This window comes from Gossypium hirsutum, chromosome A05 (assembly GCF_007990345.1).
Source record: "Gossypium hirsutum isolate 1008001.06 chromosome A05, Gossypium_hirsutum_v2.1, whole genome shotgun sequence".
In the NCBI taxonomy this organism is placed as follows: domain Eukaryota; kingdom Viridiplantae; phylum Streptophyta; class Magnoliopsida; order Malvales; family Malvaceae; genus Gossypium; species Gossypium hirsutum.
In genome coordinates, this window is record NC_053428.1 from 98,754,318 (window position 1) to 98,769,428 (window position 15,111).

Genomic DNA, 15,111 nt, shown 5'->3' on the forward strand with positions numbered 1-15,111 from the left:
GCAGCAGTAATATCCAACGTATCAGTTGTAACATCCCGTTTTAGGGTAAAATCAAAACAGTAATTTCGGGACTACGAATCCATTTTATTATTTCTTCAAGGTCTATAGTATGATTGAATAATTGTGTAAAAATTTTGTTAAGAAATTTTATCGATAGGGTATCCATTTGACTAATAGGACTAAATTGCAATAGGTGCAAAATATGTGTTCTAGAAGCTAAATGTGTCTAATTGAAATGAAATTTTAAATTGAAGGTTCTTAAATGGTAATTAGACCATTATACTTTAAGTTGGACAAAATGGACATGGTTAGGTGAAATTTCAAAGTTTGGCATTAAGGGCATTTTGGTCATTTGGTAAATAAAGATAAATAAAACTAATAAAAATATGTCATCTTCCCCAATTTAGTCCTCCATAGCTGAATTTCTCAAGAGAAGACATAGCTAGGGTTTGGCCACTTTCAAGCTCGATTGTAAGTCCGTTTTTGTCCTATTTTTAATAATTTTTATATTTTTGATATCGGTGTAACCTAATCTAGCTATTTCAAGGACTAATTTGAAAGAAAATCAAAGTCTAAAATTTTACCCATGTATAATATTTATGTATTTTGATGTCTAATGGTAGAAAATGTATGTTTGATGTTAGGTAAACAATATTTACAATGTGATTTTTGGTGAAAATATCAAATAGGGACCTATTTGTAAAAGTTGTAAAATGTGTGTAAAAATGTGAATAAATGAAAAATATGGACTGATATGAGTACTAATAATATTTTTCTAGGCTTGGGTAATGAATAAATCGAATGAAAATCATTTTACGAGCCTAGGGACTAAAATGTAAAAAGTTGAAAAGTTAGGGGAAAAATGTAATTTTTGCCATAAGGTGTTTTTGGGATTAAATTGAATAATGTGATGATTGAATAAGTTAAATATGGTATTATAGATCAAGAAAGACGAGGTTTTGACCTAGACCAAAGAAAGAACAAAGTTGTGGACTAAATCGAACAATTAGCCATTTTGAACCGAGGTAAGTTCGTATATTAAAAATAAGCTTTAGAACTGCATGAATGGTATGTTTGATTGTATGAATGATTTTAATTCCATGGACAAGTTCGACAACGATTTGGCAAGCAAGAAATCTCGTCTGAACCTTAGGAATAGGGTAGGATATAAGTAACATGTCACTGGGGTCATTATGTGTTATGTGATTATGTGATCTGCGTGCTGGTCTTGTACGTCCTACCAGTGGCTGAGTATACCGGCATATGTTGGGCATACTTGACAGCTTGTGTAAGTAGGCCCGTTGATAGCTCGAGAACGAGCAATTATGTGATATGAGATTGAGGTAGCATTGGCTACATATGTGGCACTTAGTGTGCCAATTTCCCGAGTATCTGACATTGCCGAGTGGTTCACGGGTATGTTAAAGATGAGAATTTGTGTAAGTTCATTTCGAGATGGTTCAGGTATATATGTAAAGATCATGTTTGTTAAATGCTTGAAATGATGAAAATGAGGTAAGTTTGGTGATAAAATGAATCATGATCATGAGACTATGGTAAATTTACATATCATTATCTTGTATTATTTAAATGTTATATACATAGTAAGGTTGTTTATTTCTTGCATACGAGCTTACTAAGCTATATAGCTTACTAAGCTATATAGCTTACTCCGTTTATTTTTCATGTTTTTATAGTGTCGCCAAGCTAACTCGGATCGGAGATCTTTGGATATTTGAATCACACTATCAAACTCTCATTTTGGGTATTGATGATATTAGTATTTTGAAAGTATGACATGTATAGGGACTTGATCATTTTTTTATATGTATCATTTTATTTGGCCAAATGTAATGGTTTGTAATAACTATTGGTTGATTTGGTACCTTGTCATGCTAATTGACTTATTTTGGCTAACATGGTTGTAAGCCTAAGTAAATTCATATATGTGCCAATGACTTTATTGATATGGTCATGGTATGCTTAGTGAATGATAGAATGTGATTCATAGCATGAATGTGAAATGTTTGGAAATGTGTTATATTGATGAGATGATAAATTTGGGCACAATTAAGTGTTTTGAAAGTAGTAAATTGAGGCTTAATGAATGTGAAATTTGCATGATTGATTTAGGGCATAATAAAAGTTGTGAATATGATAGATGTTGCTATTTTATTGGCATGTGTTAGTCATATTTGTGGATATTTGGTTGCTTAAGTATATTGTGTTTTGTGCCACAGAGTTGATGTATGTGTAGGTGTGAATAAGGGTGGCAAATGGCTTGGTAAATATCATTTATTTTGTCGACACGGATAGACATACAGGCCTGTGTCTAAGCTGTGTGTGACACACGGTCTACCCCATAGGCGTGTATTCTGGCCGTGTATCCCCTGCACCTTAAATTTTGAGAAACAAAATGCTTAGAATTGAACACATGGGCAGAGACACGGGCGTGTGTCTCAACCGTGTAGATGACAAGGACTCAGGCACGGACGTGTCTCCTAGGCGTGTGATCTCAATTTGTTTATGGGTTATAAGTCAAAGAGTTACACAAGGTCGAGCACGGGCTTGTGTGACCACACGACCTGATCACATAGGCGTGTCCCATATCCACACGGGCGTGTGACCCCTGTTTAGTGGAAAAATTTTCTAAGTTTTGTAAAAAATTTTAAAGTTCTCAGTTTAGTCTCAAACCACTTCCAATGCATGTTTTGGGCATCGTAGTCTCGTAATAGAGACTTTATGATTAATTTCAAATGGTTTTAATTTGGACGCAAATTTATGACTCGGAATTGTATGATTGTTTGTGATGTGAGTCAGTAATGCCTCGTACCCTATTCCGGTGTCGAATACGGTAAGGGGTGTTACATCAGTCTTAGTTTGGCATCATTTTTCATAAAGAGATATCTCAACGCCGAGTGATCAGTGAATACAGTATCCTTTGTGCCGACAAGATAGGTGATAGGATCACGGCTTCCCATAAGTCAAGTCCAAGCCGAGATCCGATGGTGCTACCTCAAGGGCCGATCACAAGGGCTCGTGCAAAATAATTTAAAGAAGCCGTTATAGCTTTAGTTCAGCATGTGTGGGATAATGTCAATGCTAGACCTATCGAACCAGTTAGTGGCCATTTTCGAAATCCATGCTGAACTTTTCTACAAGTTTAGTTCAGCTCACCGAGCTCACCTTCAGTTCAAGTTAGCTCCCATGTAGCTCCACACCAGCTCATTAGCTCGGGACCAGCTCATTATCAGCTCACGAGTTTAAGCCCGGCTCGAGTTTAGCTCATGAATTAACCATCAGCTCGTGGAGTTCACTTTGAATTCATTTGACTACTATTGACTTTTTAATTAATAAGTTCAATAATTAGTTAATTAATATCCTACATATTAAATTTAGTTCACATTAGTTATATTAAGTATGTCTTAAAAGTGTTTATTGATGATAATTAAATTTGTCATAACCGAATTTAATGTTGATATTTGTGTTCACATTAGTTTGAATTAATTCTGTTCACATTTCTTGTAGAAACGCAATGGACATATGGAGATTAAAAGCAAGCATGAATTTTTAAGGTGCATGGATGGTTGGGGGACTTGAATCTCTTGGGTGCATGTTCGGCCAAGTGCATGTATGACCATATTCAATGTCTTTAAGGTTCATGAATGTTTCCATTCATGTATGGTGTGCTATCTCTTCATTCTCCAAGGTGACCATTCGGCCAAAGGACACTCACACATGCATGAAGATAGCTTGGCCAATTAGCTTCCCCATGACTCTTCTTAATTCGTTCACACCTATGTTCACATGGCAAGACTATTCGGTTCACCTTGTTCACACTAGAAGACTCTTCAACATTCGGTTTCACACACATGATGGCCCTTGGAGTGTCCACAATTAATTCATACTTTTTGGCCAAACATTGCTTCATTTAACAAGGTTGGCCGAACCTACAAGTGACCATTGGACATCATGCATTCACTTTTAGTTTTCTTAATCATGAAGAATCATTCATTTCCTATTACCATAGCCGAATCTAGACATGCACATTCAGGGTCATTTTTCTAGAATTTTCTTTAATTAATATGTAAGCATGAAAGGCCAATCGGCTACCTAGACTTAGGCCTATAAATACTTGTTCAATTTTCATGTAAAGGACTTCTGAAACTTTTGTTAATGTTATGCTGCCGAAATTGTGAGGCATACTTTTCTTATATTTCGTTCAAAGATTCGTTTAGCGTTCCTAGTGTTCTAGTTGTGTCAACCGTGTTCTTTGTCATACCCGAACTTATCACTATTCATAGTGTGGCGTTCAACATACCGAGGTTCCTATCTTGTTAGGTAGTGGGTTGAGGTTTTCCCTTACCAAACCTATAACCGAACTCAAAAGGCTTAATCAACGGGTCGATACCATTTCGGTATTGGTTCTTGAAAGTACCTTTAGTAGTTCAAACCCGTTCTCTTCTTTACCTAATCGAACCTAAACCGACCAATTTGTTCATATCCTTTTGTTCCTACCCTTTCATTCCTACCATTCCATTCGTACCCCTCTTTCTACTTTGACCATACCTTCAACTCAACTAAACCTAACGTAACTTCTCGTAGACGATCGGGCAATTTACATACGACTCGACTCTTCCCGAGACAGTTTGTATCAATAGGAATGAAACTTGTCGAAAGTAAAGACTACAACGGTCATTTCTTTCTCTGTGGTGGTATAATTGAATTGAACCTCTGTAAGAGTTTTGCTAGCATAATAGATGGCATGAAATATTTTTCCCTTTCGTTTTCCTAGAACTGCACCTACAGCAAAGTCACTTGCATTGCATATAACTTCAAAAGGTTGAGACCCATCTGGTGCAACGAAAATGGTTGCATTCACTAGCTACTTTTTAAACTGAATAAAGGTATCTAGACATGCATCATCAAAGAATAATTTTTGATTCTGTTCAAGCAATGAGCATAAGGGCTTTACAATTTTTGAAAAATCTTTAATAAACCTTCGGTAAAACCTCGCATGTCTAAGAAAACTGTGAATACCTTTCACGTTTTTTGGTGAAGATAATTTCTCAATGATTTCCACCTTAGCTTTGTCTACTTGAATGCCTTGACTAGACATGCGATGGCCTAACACAATGCCTTCAATTTCCATGAAATGACATTTTTCCCAATTCAGGACAATAGGTGTGTCCTCACATCGCGCTTCAATAATTTATCCAAATTGTCAGCGCAATGATCAAAATCATTCCCATAGATTGAGAAATCATCCATAAAAACCTTTAAAGAGTCCTCGATCATATCTGAGAATATTGTTATCCTGCACATTTAAAAGATGTAAAGACCAAAAGGCATACAGCAAAAAGAAAAAGTACCAAAAGGGCAAATGAATGTTGTTTTCTCCTAATCCTCCAGTGCAACAGGAATTTGATTGTACCCAGAATAGCAGTTTAAAAAGTAATAATAGGTTCTTTTAGCAAGCCGATCCAACATTTGGTCAATGAAAGAAAGTGGGAAGTGATCCTTCGTTGTGGCTGCATTCAATTTGCGATAATTCATACAAACTCGCCATCTCAGTGGAATACGTGTAAGAATTAATTCGTCCTTATCGTTGCGAACCACAATGATGCCACTCTTTTTAGGTACACATTGCACTGGACTTACCCAATTGCTATAGAAATTGGGTAAATAATTCTAGCATCAAGCCATTTTATGATTTCCTTCTTGACAACTTTCTTCATCTTCTCGTTTAATCTTATTTATTGTTCAATCGATTACTTTCCTTTATCGTCCAACTTGAACTTGTGCATGGAAAAAGAAGGACTAAAACCTTGAATTTCGGCAATACTCCAAACAATAGCTCGTATATGTTGCTTGAGAATATGGATCAATTTCTCTTCTTGAGTTACATCTAGTGTTGCAGAGACAATAATTGAGAAAGTATTGTGATCGCCCAAAAAGACATATTTGAGATCAGGAGGTAGTGGTTTCAATTCCAGAGTAAAAGCTTCTTCAATATATTATTTGAAAATTAGGGTTGTTCTGTTCGCTAGGTCTAAGGATTCAATCTGCCATCTATGCTTGAGTTCAAGATTGTTAGCTTTAACCATGTTGTCACAATCATCTAAGGACTCGGTATCAGATGTCACTGCAAACTCTTTAAAAAGTATTGTACTTTGGTAATTGAATTCTTCCTCAATTAAATCATCTAGTATATCGACAGTATGACATTCTTCTTTGTCCTTGCATTGAACAGATTCAAAAAACTAAAGGTGAATTGCTCATTATTAAGTCGCATGGTTAGTTTACCTTTGTAAACATCAATAAGAGTTTGACCGGTGGCTAAAAATGGTCATCCCAAGATTATGGGAACCTCCTTATCTGCCTCGTAGTCAAGTATGATAAAATCAGCTAGAAAAATAAATTTATCCACACGAATTAAGATATCTTTAATTTGCTCTTCAGGTTGTGCCAAGGAACGATCGATTAGTTGTAATGTCACTGCAGTAGATTTCATGTGACTGATTCCCAACTTTCTGTAAATAGATAGCGGCATTAGGTTAATGCTAGCTCCCAATTCGGACAAAGTCTTGCCCAAATAATGATTGCCAATTGAACATGGGATGGTAAAGCTTCCAGGATCATTCAATTTAGGGGGCAACTTGCTTGCCAAAACAACACTACAGCCTTTTATGAGCGTAACAGTTTTAATATCAGTAAGCTTTTTCTTCTTGGACAAGAGGTCTTTCATAAATTTCCCATAACTCAGAATCTGTACCAGAATGTTTACTAAAAGAATGTTGATCTGCAGTGGCTTTAGTGTGTTCAGGAACTGCTGATACTGCTTGTCATGCTCATTCTTCCTGATTCTTTGTGGGAAAGGTAAAGGTAGAGATACATCTGCTTGCGCCGACAAATTTGATTGCCTCAATATTTTCGAAGGTAGGGCATTAGGCATATGAGTGACAATTTGTAGAACTTCTTTATCTGATGCATCGACAAACTCTTCAAATTCAACCTTCTCACTAGTGATCACTCCATTCGTATCTTGAGGTGCTACAGTAGGATTATAAATGGTTCACCAATTTGTTTACTACTCCTAAGAGTGATAGCCTTACAATGTCCTTTCCCCCTTGGACTAGGATTTTCTGTGTCACTGGGTAATGAGCCTAGTGGTTGAGTATTTTGATTCAAAGCAAGTTGTCCTAATTGTACCTCTAATGCTCAAATGGAAAATGAATTCCCTTGTATTATAGCTTCCGTATGAGTAATATTCTCATACATTAATGTCTCAAGAGTTGCTAACGGGTCAGAAGTAGAAGCTTGAGTGTACAGTTGTTGTCGATGTCTTGAACATGCTAATTCGATATTGAAAAGTGTTGTGGCTACATCAGATTTTGGTGTGGATGTGTTTGGCCTTGTTGTGGATGCATCTGAGTGTGCTGATTGTATTTCTACTGTTGTTGATTGTAATTCCCTTGTCTTAGATTATAATTGCCCTGACTAGATGTATTCTCATATCTGAATGTCGCAACATTTTGTCCAGCATTCTTAGTTCCCCAAAACGGTTGGTTGCGTGTGGAGTTGTTGTAAGAGTTACTGTAAGAATTGTTGTAGATATTACTAATATAACAGGCATTCTCTACTTGTTGTGGACAATCTTCATAGCTATTGTTGTCACTACAAATCTCACAACAAAAGGTAGGAACATCAACTTGCTGAGCGACTTGTGTAGGTGCAATGCCACTCGTCCCTTGCATATTTTTAATCATGTTTGTGAGAGAAGAAACTTGAGCACTTAGTGTATTTATTGCATCTAATTCAATAACTCTTGAAGTAGTTTTTGCTTGTGCAGCTCTGGAGATAGGGTATTGATAATTATTCTGAGCAATTCTCTCAAGAATTCTCACAGCATCATTATAAGTACAATCCAACAAAGGTCCATTGGCTGATGCGTTGACAAGATTCCTTATATGTGAATTCAGCCCATTATAAAAAAATCTCAATTTGTGTTTTTATTTGAATGTCATGCATGGGACAATGTCGAAGTAAAGATTTATAACGTTCCCGTGTGGTGTGAAGATTTTCATTATCTAGCTAATGATAAGCAGTAATATCATTTCAAAGACGAGCATCCATTGTTAGCGGGTTAAATCACAAAATAAACTGTGTTGCTAATGCATCCCAAGAAGTAATTGATTTGACAGGTAGCCCAAAAAACCAAGTACAGGCTTTTCTCTATAAGGAATAAGAAAATAATTGCATCTTCAAGGCATCATCAGGAATGCCTTGTTGACTAAATGAAGCACAGATCAATAAAAAGGATTTAAGATGTTCTCTCGCACCTTCATGTGGCAGTCCAGCATGTTGTCCATTAGAATTCAGCATTTGAAACATTACTGGCTTGAGTTCAAAATTCCCAGCTTAAATTGTTGGCCTAACAACTTCCAATTGTAAATCATCCAAGATAGGTACTACAAAATCTCGTATAGTCCTATTTTGTATGTGAGCATCTTGCGGCAACAATGGGTTATTAACATTTTGCTGTTGCATCAGGGGTATGGCTGCATTGTTCCCTGGTAGAGCTATATTTCTTTATTCTCGAAGTCTACTCCGAACAGTCCTTTTAATTTATTGATCAAAATCGGCAAGAAAATTTGACTTGCTTCGGGTGATAAAACACCTAAAATGAAGTTGAAGAAATAGTAACAAAGAAAAACCTATTAGTAAATACTAAATATTATATAAGGAAAATACAGTGCAAAAACACACAGAAACAAAAATAAACATCAAACAAATGCCATCCCCGGAAACGACGCCAAAAACTTAATTGGTTGTTTAACGTCACAACAATAATGTGCAAGCGTACACTGTCGATGTAAGTATAGTAGATAGATGTGAGTCTGTCGGATATCGATCTCACAGGGATGGTTGTCTTTTGTCTATTAAATTCAGAACAATAACTAGATAGAAACGAGATAAAATGTAAGGATAGTTGTTGGAGCAACAACTTGAAAACAATAAAATAAAATACAAGAATGATAAACTGGGATCCCAACATGAATCTTCAGCAAAATACTAAGTGCTCACAAGGTATAAAAGGATAGGTGATTGTCAAGGCAATAAATTTCAATGTATATCTTACCAAGCATCACTACTCTATTTAATCCGAGACTTAAACATGCACATTAACCCCATCTTTCGATGATGGCAACATGACACTATTAAGAACAAGTGGACTAAATTCCTCTAATCCTCACTCAACTTCCGTTGTAATGCTTGTTAGCTCGAACTGTCACTGTATTTTCCAGTATCAGTGGCTGCAATAACACTTCCGTGTTAAAAAACATTCAAACCTCAAGATTAAACAATAAAAGAAAAATTGGATAAGATAACATTTAACTAAGAATTCATGTGTACTTCCATACAAATAGAAACCAGAGAGTAATCACCAGCATTTAGAAAGAAATAAGAAAGAATCGAGTGGAGAATACTATTCCTAGACAACTCAACTGAATCTTTCTATTCCCTCTTGTCTCGCACTTAGGTCTCCTCGTCAAAAGCTAATCTGCATCAATTTTGACATTAGCTCACCAGTGACAGGCTTAAGCTACCATATGATGGTCAAGAAAAAGTTCTCTCTCTCTATTTTTCTTCTCACGTCAACCTTTTATGTTTTCCTCCAATAGTACAAGTGTCATTTCCTCAGAAATATTAGGTTCTTGTACATACAGGTTGGTTATACCAGACTAGACAGTTCACACATTTAGTTCTTATCCAGACAGCTGTCAGATGCGGTGATAATTCTGGACGCAATCAGGAATTAACTTATACAACGAAATTAATGCAAAAATATAGCAAAATTAAGGATAAAATAGGCTAGGATTTACTAAACTGAAAATGCTAAAATATATGCTAAGAATAACTAAATGGGAGCAATTTAACCAATAAGTAAGGAGGAAAACCTATGTTCTTTCTAGTGTTATCATAGATCTTGCAAACAAATAACATAAAATATAGTTGATCTTGCAAACATATATAAACATATAATATATTTAACTAACAAATTTTGCTTTGCTTGCAAACATATAATATATATTTAGGACAATTAAATTAATAGTCACCTAACTATTAGTAAATTTCTTTTTCGATCACCCAGCTATGAAAAGTTACAAAATGGTCACCCAACTATTAGTAAATTTCTTTTTTGGTCACCCAACTATGAAAAGTTTCAAAATGGTCATCTAACCTCTCAATTTTATTTTTTTCTCACCAGCTGGTTAACAGTGAAAACTTTTAAAATTGGCATAATAAAAATTTTAACCCTCAACATTTATAAATTATGTCATTTGCTCTTGATTCTAAAAAATTTTAATCCTCAATATTTGCACATTGTGTAATTTAATTTTTTTTTGTAGTTTTGCTTTTCTTTGTGATAATGAGGGTTAATTTTAAAAGAATGAGAAAATATGAAAATATTATCTTGGATTTTAGGGTATTTCTATTTTTTGTATATTTTCAATTAAATTTAGTTGATAATATGACATCTCGTATTCAGACCTCGACTCAGACGACAGGTTTGAATGCACTATGCACATTCATTATTGGAACAATTCAAGTTGTGACCATACATTGAATTCACTAAGTAATCGAGTTTAAACTATTTTATAAAACCAGTTCATAATGATAAATTTAATTTTAAGACTTTAAAAACATTTCTATGACATGTCCCAGCTCAAGTCATGCCCACAAAAAAGGTAATGAACCTTTGAATTAGCTTTTGAACTTAAAAACACAACTTTGTAGGTATAGGGCATCGTGGTATCGGTATAATATGGGTCCAACTAGGAGATGCCACAGATAATTTTGTTTTTTAGCTTTTTAGGTGAAAAGGTTACAAATAAAAGCAAAACTGTAAAAAAGAAATTACACAATGTGTAAATGTTGAGGGTTAGATTTTTTAAAACCAAGACTAAATTGACACAATTTATAAATATTGAGGGTTAAAGTTGTTATTATGTTAATTTTTAAAAGCTATCACCATTAGCCAATTAGTGACCAAAAAAGACAAAACTAAATAGTCGGATGACCATTTTGTAACTTTTCATAGTTGGGTGTTTGAAAAAAGAAATTTACTAATAGGTGGGTGACCATTTTATAACTTTCCATATTTGAGTGGCCAAAAAAATTACTATAGTTGGGTGACTACTAGTGTAGTTTAATCTATATATTTATAAGTTTAAAGCTATTAGTTTCCAATTAGTTGCCTATGCATTTTTTAGCAGTAGTAGCTAGTAGTTGCAATATAAAGTCAATAAGATGAGTCAAAGAAACTATGTGTGTATGTGTGCCCGAGAGAGAGAGAGAGAGAGAGAGAAACTTACCAATGGAAACTAGAAAGGGAAGTAGGAGAAATGATTGTCTAAAACTGTGATTCCACGTTATCCTTATCCATTTCCAATAGAAGAATGACAAATCATATTTAACACCCCTTACCCATATTCGATGCCGAATAGGGTACGAGGCATTACCGGACTTAGACATAAGCTATCATGTAGGCCGTGTGGTCACACACGCCTGTGTGGCTGGGGACACGCTCATGTCCTCAGCCCGTGTAACTCTCTGTTTATGATGTCATGTGCTAAATGAGGTCACACGGCCAAGGCACACACCCATGTGCTTAGGCCGTGTGGACCATTAAATTCCATATTTTTTTACAAAATAGGTGCAGACTACACATGGCTAGGGCATACGCCCATGTCCCAAGGCCGTGTCCCTCAACGACTGAGACATACGGTCATGTCTCGCACCCGCGTACTCAATACTGAGCATTCTATTACTAAAATTAAGGTGCAGGGGACACACGGTCAGATCACAAGCCCATGGAGGCAGATCGTGTGTCACACACGGCCTAGACACATACCCGTGTGTCTACCCATGTTGACAATTTTGAGGCTATTTTCCAAGCCATTTTCCACCCTTATATACTCAAACACATACATAACTTCAAAGGCACTTAACAATGCATAATTGAGTACTTAGACACAATCAAAGAAGTCATGATCATGACAATATCGTATCAACTAGTACATATACAAGACACCACACATTGTAAAGCCCAAGCCTACAAATTCTCATTCATTAAGAGTTATAAGTTTGCTTCCCTTTTCACATTGGGACCTCAACTATCATTGTATTAACATCTCTCAATTAAATTAACAAGCATTCATAATTAATAACATATTCCATCATATACTCAATCACAAACCACATTTCAAAGGCATAGGCACATGCATGCATGTATAAATAGGCTTACAACCCAATAATCAATATAAACCAAATCTCATGGCCATATACAAAATGCATCATCAAATCGTTATAAGCCAACACAGTTGGCTAAATTAATATAACACGTAAACAAAAAGACCAAGTCCCCTATACATGCCATACTCAAAATGTGAAATCATGAATACCCAAAAGATTAATTTGATAATGTGAATCGAGCTCCGACGTCTTTCAATTCCCGAACTAGCTTGGCGATACTATAAGAAAATGGAAAGGAAGGGGAGTAAGCATAAAGCTTAGTAAGTTCACATGTAATAATAAACAATATTAAGCAACATTTAGCATCAATACCATACAATTTAACTTAACATAAATCACATATTTATCATCATAATTTCATAAGCATAACTTTATTATTCTTAATCTTACCAAAAGCTCATCACTTAACGAGCTTATTCTTATGAGTTTTTTGTACATACCTGTACCAACTCATGACTTAACATACTCTTTCTCGTTTTTGACATACCCGTTGAACACTTGGAATACTAACGGATACATGGAAGGTCTTTGCACACAAGTGCCACATATGTAGCCAAAGCTACCTCATATTTCATATCACATAAAGGCTCGCTCTCGAGCTAATCACGGGTCTGCTCACATAAGCTGACGGTCAAGACGTAGCTATACGGGCTGCTTACACAAGCTGATAGGTATCCACAACACATGCCAGACTACCTAGCCACTGGTAGGACGTACATGACCAGCACTCGGATCACATAATCATATATATCACATGGGGTCTTAGTGACATGTCACTCGTACCCTATTCTATTCCTAAGGTTCAAATGGGATTTTCTTTCTCTTGTTGGAACTTATCAAATGTGTTCATCGAATCAATTATACAATTCATACAATATTAATGCATTAAAAATATGATCATAATATTGCATTATTTACATATGAACTTACCTCGGTACAAAATATAACTAACTAATTCGATTTAGTCCACAATCTTGTTCTTTCCCTGGTCTAGGTCCGGACTCCGTTTTTCTTGATCTATAATAGAAAATTTATCTCATTTAATTACCACATTATTCAAATCAGTCCAAAAACCATACTTTGGAAAAATTATAGTTTTACCCCTAAACTTTTACATATTTACAAATTAGTCCTTAGGCTTGTAAAATGAAATGCATTCAATTTCTTTGTTATTCAAGCTTAGCCGACCCACACACATGCTCATAACAGCCCTCATTTTTCATCAAATCAGATTTTTACTACACATTTTACAACTTTTACAAATAGGTCTTTTTTAGGTGTTTTCATGAAAATCACTTAGTAAAAGTTATTTATCACACATCAAACTTTCATAATCTACCATGAAACATCAAAATACATACATGTCACACATGGGTCAAACTCTAGACATCAACCTTAGCTCAAATAAATGGTATAAATGGCTAGATCAGTTGATAACAACTTCAAAAATGTAAAGAACATTAAAAACGGGGTTAGGATGCACTTACTATTAAGCTTGAAAATGACAAAACCCTGTCTATGGAGTGCCTTATGAAATTCACCAAGGGTTGAAAAAGATGGACAAATTTTTGGCTTTGTTTTCCTTTTTTCCTTTTTATTCTTTTATTTACCAAATGACCAAAATACCATTTTTATTAAACTTTGAAATTTTACCTATTCATACCCATTTTTGTCCATAAGAATAAAAATTGGTCAAATTGCTATTTAAGGACCTATAATTAATAATTCATAGCTATTTCATGCTTAAAGCTTCTAGAATCACATATTTTGCAACTTTTGCAATTCAGTCCTAAAAATCAAATTTGATACTCTATCAATAAAATTTCTTAACGAAACTTTCATACAATCATGCAAACATATCATAGACCTCAACACATTCATAAAATAATTATTTCTACTTCGGATTGGTGGTCTCAAAACCACTATTCCGACTAAGCCCAAAGTAGGGATGTTACATCATATATTTCCTCCTGATTTTCAATTTTTTCCTCCTCAAAAAATTCAAATCCAACTAAAAATACTAAAAATCAGGAGGAAAAATCTAACTTATCATTCTCCTATTGAAAAGGGATAGAGATGACGTGAAATTATAGTTTCATACAATCCTTTCTCAAGGAAGTAGTAGCTACAATGGCAAATTTGAAGGCCTAGGAGAGGACAACATTAAAGATTTGACCTAACTAATATTATATATATATACAAGTGGAGGGGTAATTTTGTAAATATTATGAGGTAAGACGGGGCAGACTTATTGTAAACCCAATCTCAGCCTAATTTTGGCTATTTTTTAAAATTGACGCAATCTAACTCGAATCCATTTAAAAAAAAAGACCCTATTGAGTCAAAACCATTGATTTTGGATTTTTTTTTTACCATCTTTGCTTTCAAATCAAAAATTTTGATATTAGTTGTTTATTTTATTTTTACAAAAACGGATGAAAGGAGAAAAAGAGAAGAGAAACTAAACCCAAGTCAATAGACTTATTTAATACACACCATCTTAACTCCCCTCATTATCACCATTACAACCCGAAATTAAAATATTTGCAATAGAAAGAAGACATAACAAAATCAAAGTATTTTGCTTGAGATAAAACCACGATTATTAAAAAATAAATAACTTTATTAGCATTTCTACAAGTTCAATAGAAGAAAAAAAAATTAAAGTAAGAACTTTCATACTAGTTTTTTTTAGTACCATAACCCACAACATATACTCAATAAAGAAGGAATAAAAAAAGCAACAATACCAATTTGTTGTGATGTAGCTCCTCTTTACATCCTCAATCT

At 34.8% G+C, this 15,111-nt stretch overlaps 1 protein-coding gene across 1 annotated transcript; it reads right to left on the minus strand.

The window, feature by feature from the left end:
- Window positions 1–6,349: 6,349 nt before the first annotated feature.
- On the minus strand, window positions 6,350–8,394 carry LOC107895891 (uncharacterized). Its single transcript, XM_016821104.1, has 2 exons — window positions 8,343–8,394; window positions 6,350–7,053 (listed from the first exon to the last, which is right to left on the minus strand). Exons 1-2 carry the CDS (start codon window positions 8,392–8,394, stop codon window positions 6,350–6,352), a joined length of 756 nt encoding a protein of 251 aa, XP_016676593.1.
- Window positions 8,395–15,111: the final 6,717 nt, after the last annotated feature.